The sequence below is a fragment of the Berghia stephanieae genome, chromosome 2 (assembly GCF_034508935.2).
Source record: "Berghia stephanieae isolate SIO BIC M18660-M18661 chromosome 2, UCSD_Bste_1.3, whole genome shotgun sequence".
NCBI classification, from domain to species: Eukaryota; Metazoa; Mollusca; class Gastropoda; order Nudibranchia; family Aeolidiidae; genus Berghia; species Berghia stephanieae.
The window spans coordinates 17,290,715-17,307,450 of record NC_088361.1 but is presented as its reverse complement, the minus strand read 5'-3'; the positions used below and the strand labels follow the sequence as shown (position 1 = coordinate 17,307,450).

Sequence of the window (16,736 nt, the reverse complement as noted above, 5' to 3'; positions counted from 1 at the left end):
TGTTTTTAGACTAGTTACACGAATAGCACTCGTTCTTGTTGTTTTTTTTTTTTGTTTTTTTTTCGGGTGAAATCTTTGACTCCTCTGTCTTCCTTTATGTTGTGACTGAAATGACTTTTAACTTATCCGTCTCCCATAGTGGGCAGGGAGGTACTTAATGCGTCTTCTATCCCCCTATATCTGTTTTCCAGCTTGCTTTCTGTCTTTGTCTTGGAATGAGATTACTTGGTTTTGTCCTGGTCCTGACCGGATACCCTGGCTGAGAGGGAAACAGTCAAATGTATAGTTAATTTTGGGAGATGATATTTTTTCCTTGTAAATCATCTCTCTGTTACTGTTATGGACTGTATTTTGTTTTCTTTATATTATATATGTTTTGTAAAACATTTGAGTGTGTTCCTCTCAGTGCTTGCTTGTATCTGGATGAGACTTTTAGTCTTTTAGTGATCTCAAAGTACTTTGATAGTGTGCTCTTGGAATCTACACCCGTTTCTTATTTGAACTAATTCCCCTTTGTCTTCACTGGCGGTCGGTCAATAGAGCGAAGTTGTTTTGTGCCGCCCTATATTTTCCGTAGATTAGCATGTCAACCAAACAAAAAACTTCAATTTTAAAATTTTGATAAAATTAAAAATTTAGCACATACTGCTTTTTGTTTTGAATTTAATATTTGATGACTCGTGCGTCGCTCCGCGAAGGTAGCTTCAAATCGGCACGTTTCATCTTTCCCCCGTTGCCTGCGCGGGGTGACAATGAGCGGAGGGTGTGGTGTGGTGGGGAAGTTTTTTTTGTTTATATGAGCCAGTATTCGTTTGGCCGTCCTGCCCTTATCCTATATTCTGTTGTACTTTGAAGAAAGTTAGTTACCACTCCCCAATCCCCCTCCACCCTCCCTCCCCAACTAACTATTGTCTTTCACTGCTAAAATAATTAGGCCAAGACGGCCAATCTAGCGATGCACGCCCTGAGGTCCTACTTGGGATAAATTAAAACCATATCAGTTTCATCACTGAAAGAAGAGGCTTTGCTTCACTGAGATATACGGATGAAGAGAATGGCAATAAATATATATTTTATCATGGTTGGTTTTGCTTAAATATATATTAAATATCAAAAAGAACAGTAAACAAAGTATGCACCGAGAAGAGCCCCATGGTACTATAAATAAAAATCCCTGACCCCACGGAGTCCTTCATCCCCGCACACTCCCAACGATCCCTACTCAACTTGTTATTGTGTGCATTGTCTAATAATAGTATAATTATAAAGATGTCGCTGATTGTGTGTGAAGTTAACAAGTGCTTTGCGTTTGGAATTAAATGTGGATTTTTAAATTCAATTATTCTAAAGTTGTGTGTCATACCGTTAGTATTCAGAGAAAATGTATTATCGCTGTTGTCATTGTTTATGAAACCTACCTGTTTTTATCTTGAATCATTTTATTTTTAAAAGTTATTTCTGTAATTTGTAACCAATCATGAATCATGTTGATTTTTTAATTGAAAATCGATTCCGACACTTATCCCCTCAAGAGAAAATCGTGGTGAAAGATTTAGGTCCACACAAACCAGTGAATTTTAACTTAGTTTCTAACACACCGAGGAGACAGCGCCGATTTAATAATGATTATTTTAAAAATGTTGAATGGCTTACTGCCAGTGAAAGCCGTAAAACGCTTCATTGTTTTTATTGCTTGATTTTTGGTGATGTATGCTATAACGGACAACAGGAGGATTCAGTGATATTGCGCACATCTCTCAGGCACTGAAGAAACATTCTGAATCAAATAGCCATGTCACAGATGCTGTTAAATATAAACTTTTCAACGTTGTAGATATAAGAAATCAGTTGGAAACAGGACATGCTGCGTCTGTGAGTCATTATAATGAACAGATGAAAGTTAACAGACAAGTTTTGTCCAAGATAATTGATGCTCTTTTGTGAGTACGTCTCGTTAATATTCTAACACACACACACATACACGCACACACAAATACACGCACATATGCAAACAATTGCAATACCCCCCCCCCCCCTCCACACACACACACACACACATACACACACACATATATATATACAAACTAGGTCAAATTAAGTTAAATTAGCTAACTAGACCAATAAAATTTGATTATGTATTTCGGATTTGTGCCGCCTTAAATACAATGTGACCAACCGCCCCTGTTTGTCTTACCTTTTCTTGGGTGCTTTAATTGTAATTCTAGAACTTTTTACTATCCCATTTTCTTCCTTTTTACTGGCGCTGATATGACCTTAATGTGTTGCAAGTGCCGTAAAACCCTTAAAAACCAACAAAAACATTAACGTCACTGTTAATTCTTAATGTAAATTGTTTTTGTACATAAATTTCAATCATTATGTCATTATTCATAGATTATGAATTAATCTTTCATTTTTGCCGAAGATGTTTGATAGATTATGAATTAATGTTTCATTTTTGATGATGTTCATATCCATTTTAACTATAATACATTGAGATGATAATAAACAATATTTGCAAAAGTGATGGTTTGTTTCATTGGGTCTTTTTATCAGAGAGGTTTTTGTTCTGATGGCACAGTCCTTTGTCGATTGTCCCTTCAATAAACTGGTTTTCTTCTCTTGGCCTGGAATGAGACGACGTGATTTTGAAATACACTGGCTGGGATGGGATTATTAGCCAAGGGTAAAAAGTCAAATGTATGTTTTCTTGTTGTGTCTTCTGTTCCCCTTTACATGTCTGTTTTCCGAGTTGATTTCTGTTCTTGTCTTGTAATGGGATTAGACCTCCCATAGTGGGCAGGGAGGCACTTTCTGTGTTTTTTATCCCCCTATATGTGTTTTCCAACATACTTTCTGTCTTTCTCCCATATTACCGTTTTATTAAAGAACACAATATGTGCTATTTGGTTAACATTGCATATACTGTGTTTTTAAAAACAACGGCAGCATAGTGGGCAGGGAGGCTCTTACTGTGTTTTTTTTTATCCCCCTATATCTGTTTTCCAACATACTTCCTGTCTTTGTCTTAGAATGAGATTAGTTGGGTTTGTCCTGGTCCTGGCCGGATAACCTAGTTGGGAGAGAGACAGTCAAATGTATAGTTAAGAGTTTTGGGAGATGATATTTTTTGTCTTGTAAATCCTCTCTCTGTTATATGCACTGTATTATTTTTGTTTTACAAATGATTTGTAAACAATTGAGTGTGTACCTCTTGGCGGGGACCTGTGCTTGTGTCTGGATGATACATCTAGGCGATCTCAAACTAAGTACACTGATATTGTGCTCTTGGAATCTACACCCGTTTCTTATTTGAATCAATTCCCCTTTGTCTTCCCTTTTATTGGATGCTTTATTGTGATTCTTGAACTTTTTACTATCCTATTTTCTTCCTTTTTACTGGCGCTGATATGACCTTGATGTGTTGCAAGCGCTGTAAAACCCTTAAAAACAAACAAACAAAAAAACTAGAACTTTTTATTATCCCATTTTTTCCCTCTGTACTGACGCTGATATGACCTAAATGTATTGCAAGCGCCGTAAAACCCTTAAAAACAAAAAACAAAAACGACCTTTTTATTATCCCATTTTTTTCTCCCTTTTTACTGACGCTGATATGAACTTAATGTGTTGCAGGCGCCGTAAAATCATTAAACACAAAACAAACAATGGGATTACTTGGTTTTGTCCTGGCCCTTGCTGTTGGAATGGGATCACTTGGTTTTGCCCTTGCCATGAGTCCTTAGCTGAGAGGGGAACAATCAAATGTTTAGTATTAGTTTTGGGAGACGATTTTCCCCTTGTAAATCATTCCTAATTAGCTGTTTTCTTTATGGATACATTCTTTAAACATTTGAGTGCATTCGTCTTTGTGGGATCCTTTGCTGGTGTCTGGATGAGACTTTTAGGTGTTCTCAAACTAAGTACACTGATACAATGCTCTTGGAATCTACATCTGAATCTGTTCCCTATTTTAACTCGTCCCATTTCTCTTTTTTTTTTTCTTCCTGGATATCCTTAATTGTAAATCTATAAATGTTCTACTTTCCCATTTTCTTCATTTTTACTGACTCTGAAATAACCTAAATGTGTCGCAAGCGCCGTAAACCTCTTAAAAATAAACTACTTTTTTGTTGTTTTTGATAAATGCCATTTCTTCCCTTAAAATCACCTCTCAGTTATGCACTTTTATAATGATATTTGAGTGTAACAATTGTAAGGGATTCCAGTATCTACGTGGGGTTCCCGACCTCTCATAGAGGGCAGGGAGGTACTTGCTGTGTCTTCTATCCCCCTGTATCGGTTGTCCAACGTACTTTCTGTCTCTGTCTTAGAACGAGATTACTTGGTTTTGTCCTGGCCCTGGCTGGGAGGGAAACAGTCAAATGTATAGTTAGTTTTGGGAGATGATATTTTTTCCATTGTAAGTCATCTCTTTGTTATGTATAGTTAGTTATCTGTTTTGATATATATATATATATATATATATATATATATATATATATATATATATATATATATATATATATATATATATATATATATGGTCCATTACCACCCCAACAAAAAAAACGACAAAGAAAACGACACATAACATGGTTCAACCCACCCTACAGCAAGAATGTGACAACTTCTATCGGTAACAAATTCTTCAATCTACTACAAAAATGCTTCCCTCCCGGTCACGTTCTACACCCAATCATGAACAAAAACACCATCAAAATAGGATACACCTGCATGCCAAACATACAAAACATTATTTCATCCAACAATAACCGAAAACTATCACAGCCAGATCAGCCCAGCAACAACCTAGTGAAAAAATGCAACTGTAGGACCCAGACAACATGCCCACTAAACGGCAATTGCCTGACTCAAAACGTAATTTATCAAGCCACAGTAACACGACCAGACACACCAAAACAAGAAACATACATTGGCCTCACCGAGTGTCCATTCAAAACCAGATACAACCTGCATACATCTTCCTTCAGAAACATACACAAACGACATTCCACTACACTAAGCGAACACATTTGGAACCTCAAAGAAAAAAACATACAACACAGCATCACATGGAAAATCATCTCCAGAGCACAGTCGTACTCCCCCCCCCTCTTCTAAGATTTGCAACCTCTGCTTGGAAGAAAAATTCTTCATCATCACTAAACCGAACATAGCAACACTCAACAGAAGAAACGAACTAACTTCCTCATGCAGACATAGAAACAAACACCTTTTATGTAATTACGAACCTCCATAAACACGAATCTATAAAAATACGAAAACACAACAATCTACTTTCACTTCCACTTCCTGATGAGAGCAACGCTCGATAACAACGTTGTAGAAGTCAAACTATCTTAATTTCAAATGTTTATAAATAGCTCCTTTTATTCTAAAGTTGAGCACTATTATTTCATGGTTTTTGTTTTATAATTTATATATATATATATATATATATATATATATATATATATATATATATATATATATATATATATATATATATGTGTGTGTGTGTGTGTGTGTGTGTGTGTGTGTGTGTGCTTTGTAAACAATTGAGTGTATTATGGGTGGGGTTCCTGGCCTCCCATAGAGGGCAGGGAGGTAATTGCTGTGTCTTCGATCCCCCAGTATCTGTTGTCCAATTGCTTTCTGTCTTTGTCTTGGAATGAGATGACTTGTTTTTGTCCTGGCCCTGGCCGGATATCCGAGCTTGGACTTGGAGGGAAACAGTCAAATGCATAGTTATTGTTTTGGGAGTTATTTTTTTCCTTGTAAATCATCTCTCTGTTGTGTTTTGTTATATTTGTTATTTTGAATGTGTAATGTAAGCATTTGAGTGTATTCCTCTAAGTGGGGACCTGTGCTTGTGTCAGGATGAGACTTTTAGGTGATATCAACCTAAGTACTTTGATAGTGTGGTCTTGGAATCTACAACTGTTTCCTATTTGAACCACTCCCCTTTTTCTTACTTTTTTCTCAAAGTCCTTTTAACTGTACATCTAGGATGTTTTTACTATACCATTTTCTTCCTTTTTACTGGCGCTGATATGACTTTAATGTGTTCCAAGAGCCGTAAACCCCATAAAAACATTTTTAAAAACCCATTTAAGTGTATTCCTCTTGGTGAGGACTTGTACTTGTGTCAGTATGAGACATTTAAGTGATCTCAAACTAAGTACTTTGATAAAGTGCTCTTGGAATCTACATCTGTTCCCCTTTGTCTTCCTTCTTCTTTGGTATTTTAATTGTAATGCTCGAACTTTTTTACTATCCCATTTTCTTTTTACTGGCGCTGATAAGAACTAAGTGTTATGCAAGTGCTGTAAAACTTTTAAAAACAACAATGATTCCAGTACCAGTGTCTGGGTGACGCTTCCAGGTGACCTCGAACTCAAACTGGGACGGTGAAAGATGACTCATAAAATCGACTTTTGTTCCCAATTTGAACCAGTCTCCGATGTCTTATTTATTTCTGGAATGCTTTGAACTGCAAATCTTTGTGAAAATCCCTTTGTTTTCCTTTTTACTGGTGCCGAAATTAATGTAAAGTGTTGCAAGTACTGTTAAACTCTTAGAAACTAAACAATTTGTGTGAGAGGAACATTTTTTCTCTCCTGTATTTAACTATAATATAATATTTTGTAGTGAATGTGTAAGTGTCATTCGTACTGGTATTCCTTTTTGTAAGAATCCTGGGTGGGGGGTCATTGTGTCATCAGGCTGGGTGGGGTATTTGGACCTCCAATGGTGGGCATGAGGTCACTTGCTGTGTCTTCTATCCCCCTACATCTGGTTTCTGAGTTGCTTTCTGTCTTTGTTTTGAAATGGGATTACTTGGTTTTGTCCTGGCCTTTACCGCAGTCCTTAGCTGATAGGGGAACAGCCGAATGTGTAGTGGTTTATTTAGGGGGGGGGGGGGGGGGGCGGCTGTGTTTGTGATTCTTTTCCTTGTAAATCATTTCTCTGTTATGTATTGATTGATAGTTATATTTCTTGTTTTTAACATATCTTGTCAACATTTGAGTGTATTCCTCTTAGTGGGATCCTGTGCTTGTATCTGGATGAGACTTTTAGGTTATCTCAAACTAAGTACACTGATAGTGTGCTCTTGTAATTAACATCTGTTTTCGATTTGAACCAATTCCAATTTGTCTTACTTTTTCGGGTGCTTTAATTGTAATTCTAGAAAACTATAACAAAGACCTGAGTGACGTCAACTTCGTTCTATCTATATAAAAATATAACATCCATACTACTGGGAACAACATACTTGACTTTGGACATTCGTGTACACAGGAAGTAGGAAGTGTTTATTTTATTCTTACGCTGTACATGCGCAGTCGACTGAGGGTCTGCGAAGGTAATCAATTTTTCCAGGAACATGTTATGAATATGAGTTAGAAATGCCAGAATGCAAAGTTATCAAAACTTTGTGAATTCAAGCCATTTTTTGTTCATCCCATCCAGACTCTACCTCTATAACTTTTTGATTCATTTATATTTGCATTTTTATTGGCGATGGAAGACCTAAAAGTATTGCAAGCGCTGTACTGTAAAGCCCCTAAAAGCAAACCAGCAAATCTATTGAATTGAGGTTTTCTGAGAAAAAACAGGCCACCACCGTATCATTTTCTAATTAATCCTTCTGTATTGTTTGTGTTAATAAAAAAGAAATCGTCAACTGAATACAAGAGACGTCAATGACTGAATTTGAATGAAAATAGAGCCTTTAAAAAAATTTAAACGATTCCACACAATTATATTTCAAAGGCGTCTTTTTACAGCGGAAACCGGTTTTTTTAAATAGTGATTGTCTGTGAGGTCCCCCCCCCCCACTTTCCACCATCCCATAATAAAACAATTGGTTGATTCACATTTAAATAGCTTTGCTCTTGCCTTCAATAAGTCATCTTAGTCTTATTCAAACTCTGATTAGAATTCTTTGTCTTGAGGGGGGCAGTCGGTTATGATCATGTGCAAGTTGGTTTTTGTTGTTTGTTTCTGTTTGCCTATTTCCTTTTTGTCCACTATCTACCTATCTACCTTACTATGATCTATCTATCTATCTATCTATCTATCTATCTATCTATCTATCTATCTATCTATCTATCTATCTATCTATCTATCTATCTATCTATCTATCTCTCCATCCACCCACCCATCTATCGATCTATTTATCCATCCATCCATTCATCCACCCATCTATCTATCTATCCATCCATCCACCTATCTATCTATCTCTCCATCTATCATCTATCTATCAATCCACCTATTTCTCAATCTATCACCTATCAATCAATCTATCTATCATCTATATATCTCTCCATCCATCCACTCATCTATCTATCTATCTATCTATTTAGCACTTGATAGATCCTATGCTCTATGCAATAATTCATCTAAGTAGATTAATGGCTGATTTTGTTCATCTCATCGGCTCTATAATCAGAAAATCGCCAGTTTACTTGAATTATATATAAAACCATCAATACAGTGATAGTTCGTGTAACAACCAAATTTTGATTAGGTTTAATACAGACAAACTTAACATTCCCAAAAATCAGATTTTCAATGGAATAAGAATGAAATACAAGTTTTTTGTTTGTTTTGTTTTTGGTTTTGCTTATATTTGCGTACCAAAATGTACCATTTTCAGATACAACTTAAGCATTTTTCAATGCCAAATTTCATATATTTTAATTTTGTTGTTGTGTAAAATCCAAAGAACAAGGCAATGTAATGAAACATTCATTCGTTAACATAAATCTATAATTAATTAACTTTTTCTTCTTTCTTTGAACAGGAATTTCAAGAGAGCACCATTCAAGTCAGCCGCATAGAATGAATGAATCTATGACCATTCAAGCATCGTATAGGAAAAGACACACTGTCCCAATGAAAGACACGACAATTGGAACCCCCATGTTTGCATGGGAACCCTCGTATGAAAACGAGTTCGATCCTGGAGAGAGTAGTGGTCAACATAATTATACTCAACCCTCAGGTTTTTTCAACTTCTTCAACTGCCACCTTTGCGACAAGGGGTTCACCAGCAAATCTGGTTTGAAGCATCATCTACAAGCCCACAAAGGACGTCAGTTCCAGTGTCATGTTTGTGACAACAAGTTTACACTCAAACATCATTTAAAGACTCACCTCAATAAAATACACCGATTGGCTCAATGCATCCATTGTTATAATTGCTTTAGTATCGGGGACGAATACAAGAAACACATCCTTCAATGTTATTAAAGCAATATAAAATTAAATTTTTATAATGAAGTGTGCAGATATCTTGAAATGGGCTCACGACGATGTGCTAGGACTTTTGCTGTCTATGAAATTCTGTTTATCAGTTGTAATCTTCCCTGTCCTGAAATGTGACCACAAATTTGTCCAAGCCTTAATTACCTCAGTAATTCATTAATGTATTCATTAATACAATTTATCTCCCAACTTTTTATATTCGAGAATTCTGGTATATATATATATATATATATATATATATATATATATATATATATATATATATATATATATATATATATATACATACATACATAATGTGTCTTCTATCCCCTTATATCTGTTTTCCAACATGCTTTCTGTCTTTGTCTTGGAATGAGATTACTTGGTTTTGTCCTGGCTCTGGCCGGAGTCCTAGCTAGGAGGGAAACAGTCAAATGCATAGTTATTGTTTTGGGAGATGATATTTTTTTCCTTGTAAATCATCTCTCTGTTATGTATTATTATTTTTATTTTGAATGTATAATGTAAGCATTTGAGTGTGTTCCTGTTTGTTGGATTTTGTGCTTGTGTCTGGATGAGACTTGTAGGTGATTTCAAACTAAGTACATTGGTGGTATGCTCTTGGAATCTACATCTGATCCCTATTTGTTCCCAGTTCCCCTTTGTCTTGCTTTTTCTTGGGTGCTTTAATTGTAATTCTATAACTTTTTACTATCCCATTTTCTTCCTTTTTACTGGCGCTGATATGACCTTAATGTGTTGCAAGCGCCGTAAAACCCTTAAAAAAAAACAAACAAACTACTACAACCACCAACACAACATCATCCTCACTAGCATCATTATGTTTTGGAGCTTTTCTTCACTTGAAATAAGGAAACTTTGGGGTTGTATTTGGCAATGTCTTCATGTATCAGAAAATATTTGTAATCAGTTATCTATTTCGATCTATACAATATGTAAACACAATACCAAATATCATCCCAATTCCCTTTTTGTGTGTGCGGAAATTCCTCTTTCGGTATTGAAATTCCTCCGAGTGGTGTCTGAAATTCCTGTGAGTCAAATTGAAAATTGGCGTCTCTGCAAATTTTACTATTCCCGTATCTGAGGAGTTATCTTTGCCCCATTGATTTGATTATGTGTGAAAATGGTGCCTCACTTCAAAGTCGATTTTCTCAAAACTTGGTTTTCACACAGTATCCTCTATGTAATAAATGATAATGCTCTCGTCCCACCTTCCCCATCCCTAATTGTTTGTATAATTTTAAAACGTAACAGTTACCGCCTCCGGCACTCACTGCCCTGCTCGTCCCCCCGATTAAGTGATGGGTGGTGTGCTTAAGACGCTGGTCAAACATGCTACGCGATTCCCCCTTAGTTCAGCATACACACACACACACACGCACACACACACACACACACACAGTATATATATATATATATATATATATATATATATATGTGTGTGTGTGTGTGTGTGTGTGTGTGTGAGTGACCCTACGCCTCGAAGTGGTATTAAGTCGGGATTTGGAAAACAAAGAAACCCGGTTTTAAAGTGGAAATGGTCAAAATGATCAAATTTCAGTTTTTGGGTGTTCCATAAACTACAATCATTTTTCTACATGAAAACATAATAATTCAACACAAGCTATATTTATTTAAAGTTTAAAAAAGCACATATCGGTGAAATATTCAAAACAAGAATTGACTTTCTCTCAGAGAGCCACCATCTCCAAGGCTGCACTTGCCAATAATAGTTAATAACAAATACTTTGACCTCAAACTTTAGCCTCGTTGGTTTTTAAAGTTCTTGTTGCTCTACTTATGACTTGATGCACTTTTAGCACACACACACTCTCTCTCTCAAACACACACACACACACACACACACACACTCTACAACCACCACCACCGCATCTTCATCACGACCACTACTACTACAATCACCACCACCACCGCATCAACACTGCCACTACTACTTCAACCACCACCACCACATCATTATCACTACTACTACAACCACCACCACCACATCATCATCACTACCACTACTACTACAACCACCACCACCACATCGTCATAACTACTACAACCACTACCACTACATCATCATTACTACCACAACCACCCACACCACATCATCACTACTACTACAACCACTGCCACTACTACAACCACAGTCACCACCACCACATCATCATCACTACCACTACTACTACTAAAACAGCCATTATGACATCATCATCATCACTACTACTACTACTACTACTACTACTACTACTACTACTACTACCACTACTACTACTACTACTACTACTACTACTACTACTACTACTACTACTACTACTACTACTACTACTACTACTACTACTTCTACTACTACTACTACGACTACTACTACTACTACAACCACCAACACAACATCATCCTCACTACCATCATTATGTTTTGGAGCTTTTCTTCACTTGAAATAAGGAAACTTTGGGGTTGTATTTGGCAATGTGCTCATATATCAGAAAATATTTGTAATCAGTTATCTATTTCGATCTATACAATATGTAAACCCAATACCAAATATCATCCCAATTCCCTTTTTGTGTGTGCGGAAATTCCTCTTTCGGTATTGAAATTCCTCCGAGTGGTGTCTGAAATTCCTGTGAGTCAAATTGAAAATTGGCGTCTCTGCAAATTTTACTATTCCCGGATCTGAGGAGTTATCTTTGCCCCATTGATTTGATTATGTGTGAAAACGGTGCCTCACTTCAAAGTCGATTTTCTCAAAACTTGGTTTTCACACAGTATCCTCTATGTAATAAATGATAATGCTCTCGTCCCACCTTCCACATCCCTAATTGTTTGTATAATTTTAAAACGTAACAGTTACCGCCTCCGGCACTTACTGCCCTGCTCGTCCCCCCGATTAAGTGAAGGGTAGTGTGCTTAGTGCGCAATATTCTTCCTCCGTGTTTTAAGTGAAAGAGCTATACAGGTTCAGACCCCACTATACCTCTGTTTTGTCGACTACAAAAAAGCTTTTGATAGAGTACGCCACGAACAAATACTAAAACTGCACTCCATTGGCGCTGATGAGAAAGACCTCAGACTCATGCAAACATTATACTACACCCAGCAGGCATCTATCAAAATCGGAAACTCTACAGGAAATTCCATTCCTATTAAGAAAGGAGTCCGTCAAGGGTGTGTTGCCTCACCAGATCTGTTTAATCTATACCAAGAAACAATCATGAGGGGCATAACTAATATGGAGGGAATAAAAGTAGGAGGTCACATCATAAATAATATAAGATACGCAGACGATACTCGTTGCAACATCAGAAATCCAACTTCAAAAGATTGTTGACAAAGTGGTAGTAGATAGTGAAACCAAGGGATTGGAAGTGAATATCACCAAAACGGAATGCATGGTAATACAGAAAAACCCTGAAACCAACAACACATGCAATATAACAATTCACGGCGAGCAACTTACTAACGTAGAAAGTATTAAATACCTGGGTTCAATAGTGACAACAGATGGAAGATGTAACCGAGACATACGAGCAAGGATAACTCAAGCCAAACAGGCCTTTATGGACCTCAGAAACATTTTGAAAAACAAACAGATGTCGTTCGGGATTAGATTCCGAGTCTTGAAGTGCTACGTGTGGCCAATCTTGTTATACGGATGCGAAAGCTGGACTACAAATGCAGAAACACAAAAGAACATTGAAGCTTTTGAAATGTGGTGTTTGAGAAGGATGCAGAGAACATCGTATACTGCACACAAAATGAACGAAGAAGTGCTAAAACAAACATACCAACAAAGGAAACTAATGCCCTTAATAGCGGAGCGACAACTATCCTTTTTCGGACACATAAGAAGGAAAGATAAGAATGAATACCTGGCAAGTTGTGGAAAAATACCTGGTAAACGCGCCCGGGGGAGACAAAGAAAAACACTCATAGACCAACTGAAGGGCTTCACCAACCTAACAACCCAAGAGCTGTTTGAAAAAGCAAGAGACAGGGAGGAATGGAGAGAGATAATTCATGCAGTATCCGAAGCCTGGACCAGGCATGGAACCTAGAAGAAGAAGAAGAAGAAGAAGTGTGCTTAAGACGCTGGTCAAACATGCTACGCGATTCCCCCTTAGTTCAGCATGTACACACACACACACACACACACACACACACACACACAGTATATATATATATATATATATATATCTATATATATATATATATATATATATATATATATATATATATATATGTGTATGTGTGTGTGTGTGTATGACTTATATCAAGACCACCCCAATTACCTCCCTCAAATCCTTTGGAATATTAATATACTCAACACGGAAAACTCGAAAACACGGAAATTTTCGAGATTTCCGTGCTCGTGTGTACTTAGTTTTTGTTTTGTTATTATTTTGTTTTTTTTTTGGGGGGGGGGGGGGCATGTATTTTTTGTTTTGTTTTTCTTTTGTTTTTTGTTTTATATCGCAAGATTTAGGTCTAAAGTGCTTGTAAATTTTGGTGTACTTAAAAAAGAATCTCGGTATTCAAATATCATCAGCAGTATCGTATGGATTTCATTTTAATTAAAATCAAAACTAGCTGTGTGCATCTATGTTCTTGTGTAAATTTATCATATTGGTAATTGGTTTTCTTGCTTTATGCTTAGTTTTGTTAAATGGCGTTCAAGTACTGCTTATGATCAAAACAAAGATAATACACATTTGAAAGTGAAATCGAAACTGGTATAGATAGAACGAAGTTGACGACATCATCAGGTATTTGTTATTGTTTTGTGTCATTCATGATTATGAGTAATTCCCACTTAACTGTATTATAACTAGACTATAAACGTTCAAGGTTACACATATAGTAATGGTGTTAGTCCATTATTTTTCAGGATGGCAATATTGCGAGTTTCTTAGCCAAGCGCATAGCATCTATACCCTTTATTTCCATTATCAAATTGTATTGGATGATCCTAGGTATGGTTGGCACATGTTTTTCTTCGACTCCACTCACTTGTAAAAGTGTTGTCCATGTCTGAATTCTGTTTTTTGCCATTTAAAACGCCAAAATTTGCCATAAAAAATGGTAAAATTTGCCATCAAAATAGCAAAATTTGCCTAAAATGTGCCGCTAGTTTAACAAAAATCAAACAATTAAAACAACATGTACGGCAAAAAATTTGACACAAATAGGGCATTTTGTAGAATATTGATGTCACATGTCAACATGAATTTATTTACATTTTGAATGGTTTGAAATAATACTATAATAATAATATTTAAAATAATAGCCATAATAAGTAAGTAAAAAAAAGAATGAAGTAATCAAAATATTTTATTAACTATTTAGCTTCTTAAAATTTGGGAAATCAAAGTGAACAATCGCATAAAAAATTCAAAATTTGAAAAACTAATTAAGGAGAGGAAAAAAATAACTATTCACAAGGGAAGAGAAACAAAATCCATTTTCCAATGGGGGCACATTAAATTTGTATTCTCTACTTACTATCCGATTTTGAGCATTATTAATATTATTCCTTTATATTTCAATATTGGCCTAATGGGTTTTGAATGAAAAACATGGAAAAAAATCATGAAAAGTCGTAATCATATCATGAAAACTAAGTGCCAATTTTGGATGCTAGCACTAGCATTGAAAGTCACCGTCTTTTCACAATTTTTCATAGCTTTTGTTTGTTTTTTTTAAAAACAAAAAATCGTCAATTTAGCCTAAAAACGGCGAAAATTGCGGCTTTTTATGGTCAAGGGTGAAATTTGGGACCGCCCCCGTTTCAAGCCGAAATAAGTCCCGGCAACCCTTGTGCGCAGAATCCCTGACTACGTCTAGAGCTGCACATACGAGATGGAAGTCGGTTTGGACGAATTCAATTCCTCGTGGGGGCGGGGATGTAACCTCCTCTAAGCTTGGTGAGAAGTTGCCAGGCTTTGATACCAGTAAGAGGAGACACTGTGTGACTGAGAATCGGCTTCGGACGTGGAGCTGCCTCACGGCCAGTGCGCTTCATCGGTGGGGTCTTACTACCTGTCCAACATGTACTCGCTGTGGGCAAGAACCTGAGACGGCAGAGCATCTAGTCGAATGGTGTGTTGTGACGATGCTACCCAGCGGTTTGCGACGGTGCACGAATGCGGACCAGACTTTGCTGATTGGGTCGATCGTCATAACATAGTAGTGTGAAAACCATAAGAGGCTGCTGCCATTTGCGGCCGCGAAAAACTGCAGGGACAGTGAATTGCAATTACTTCATAAAAACAACAATCATTCTCGGAAAGGAGTTGATGATGATGATGATGATGATGATGATGATGATGATGATGATGATAATAATACAGTGGACTCCGGATAAGACGATGCCCAGGGGAACCGAGAAAAATATAGACTTATCCGAAAATCAACTTAACCGGAGTGTAACCAAATGAGCAAAAACGCATGAGAACAAAGCAAGCCAATCTAGAATAAGTATGTCCCTTCATATCGCTCGGTCTCTGTAGTGGTTTTCAGAGGCTCCTACCCCCAATAGCCCCATAGAGGATCAGAATACATAAAAAGCGGAATCAACTTACTGTTATTGACTATGACATGCTTTGCAACAGAAAATGTAATAGACAATCCAAAAGGACTCGAATGATAAAATATAAAATGTGTAAAAATGTACAGATTGTGTAAAGACTAAGAAAGGGGTCAAAAAATAATAGAGAACACACAGGTCCTGGCCATCTGAGAGCAAAGCTCTCGAATTAAGCGACATCGACTTATGTGGAGTTTTTTTTTTTTTACTAATGTTATATAGGAAGAAGGGGGAGGGACCAAGAAAAAAAATCGACTTGGGTAAAAATCGACTTAGGCAACGTCGACGTATCCAGAGTGCACTGTATTAATAATAACAACAACAGCAATAATAATAATAATAATAATAATAATAATAATAATAATAATAATAATAATAATAATAATAATAATAATAATAATAATAATATCAACAATAATAAAAATACTAATACTACTACTAATAATAATAAAAAATTATAATGATAATAAGAACAATAAAAATTATCTATTATTATTATTATTATTATCATTATTATTATTATTATTATTATTATGATCATAATTATTATTATTGTTATTATTATTTCTATTATTATTATTTTTATTATAGAAAATTGTGGAATGAAATGAAAGAAATAGCATTCCTCTGTTGAAATTTTTAGTATTTTTCTCTATAAAGTCACGGGGGCCAAATGACCCCGAAATCAGGAAATCGTACTTTCTAGTATCTTTCTCTTTGAAAGGCATGGGGGCCATTTGGACCCCAAATCGGAAAATCTCAAATTCCAGATGAGCATACTCAGTGTGAGTAAACTAAGCACGTGACAAGCATGAAATTTGATATGGTCATGGACCTCATCAATTTAGGATAAGTCAACAAA

General features: G+C 36.2%; 1 protein-coding gene across 1 annotated transcript in view; it reads left to right on the top strand.

Annotated features, from left to right (window-relative positions):
* Positions 1–9,474, top strand: part of LOC144964405 (uncharacterized) — a 52,234-nt gene extending 42,760 nt beyond the window's left edge. Inside the window, exon 3 of the mRNA XM_078898609.1 lies at positions 8,813–9,474. Within this exon, the coding sequence (XP_078754735.1) occupies positions 8,813–9,261 (449 nt within the window). The 3' untranslated portion in view covers positions 9,262–9,474. The remainder of the gene's footprint in view (positions 1–8,812) is intronic.
* The last annotated feature ends 7,262 nt before the right edge of the window (positions 9,475–16,736 follow it).